The 608-nt window shown below is 60.7% G+C and overlaps 1 protein-coding gene across 2 annotated transcripts in view; it reads right to left on the bottom strand.

The window, feature by feature from the left end:
* The window catches only part of HDAC1 (histone deacetylase 1), an 18,947-nt gene extending 18,782 nt beyond the window's left edge, over positions 1–165 (bottom strand). For both annotated transcript variants that reach the window (XM_019512278.1, XM_019512276.1), the window contains exon 1: positions 44–165. In XM_019512278.1, the coding sequence (XP_019367823.1) occupies positions 44–92 (49 nt within the window). In that variant the 5' untranslated portion in view covers positions 93–165. The remainder of the gene's footprint in view (positions 1–43) is intronic.
* Positions 166–608: the final 443 nt, after the last annotated feature.

A 608-nucleotide genomic window follows, 5' to 3' on the forward strand; every position in this document is an offset into this window, starting at 1 on the left:
CCCTCCTCCTGCTACCCCCACCCCATGCACCCCGCTCGCTCACCATCATAGTAATAACAGACTTTCCGCTTGGTCCCCTGCGTCAGCGCCATTTTCCTGCCTCCCGACAGCGACAGACCCTTCACGACTCAACCGAACCTGCCCCAGGGGCCAGGGCACCCCACAACCCACCTCCCCCCGCCCCCGCGGGACAGCCGACCTATCGGGGAGGGGCTTTAGCCCTTTGCTCTCGAGACGACCAATCATAAGGCAGGGAGGGCGGAGCCAGGGGACAGCATGGTAGGTAGGCAGCGAGGTTTCCTGGACTGTACCATTCAGAGAGCAAACGCCGTGGAAGGAACGGGCTGGCAGGACTGTACCAATCTCGGAGAAGGGGGGTGGGTGAGGGGTGGCCAGTTCCCTTAGGAGAGGGTCTGGGTAGATAGGGATGTACCATTCTACGAGAATGGCGGAGGGGGGTCAGATAGGAGTGTACCATGCCCATGGGAGAGGCAGTCAAGGCAGACAGGACTGAACCATTTGATCCCTGCCTGCATGGCATGCTCTTTTGCCTGCACGGGCATCCCTTGTTACTGCTTTCCCACAGTGCACTGCTGCACATCTGGCCT

The sequence above is a fragment of the Gavialis gangeticus genome, unplaced genomic scaffold (genome assembly GCF_001723915.1).
Source record: "Gavialis gangeticus isolate Ggan-Ray unplaced genomic scaffold, GavGan_comp1, whole genome shotgun sequence".
Taxonomy (NCBI): Eukaryota; Metazoa; Chordata; order Crocodylia; family Gavialidae; genus Gavialis; species Gavialis gangeticus.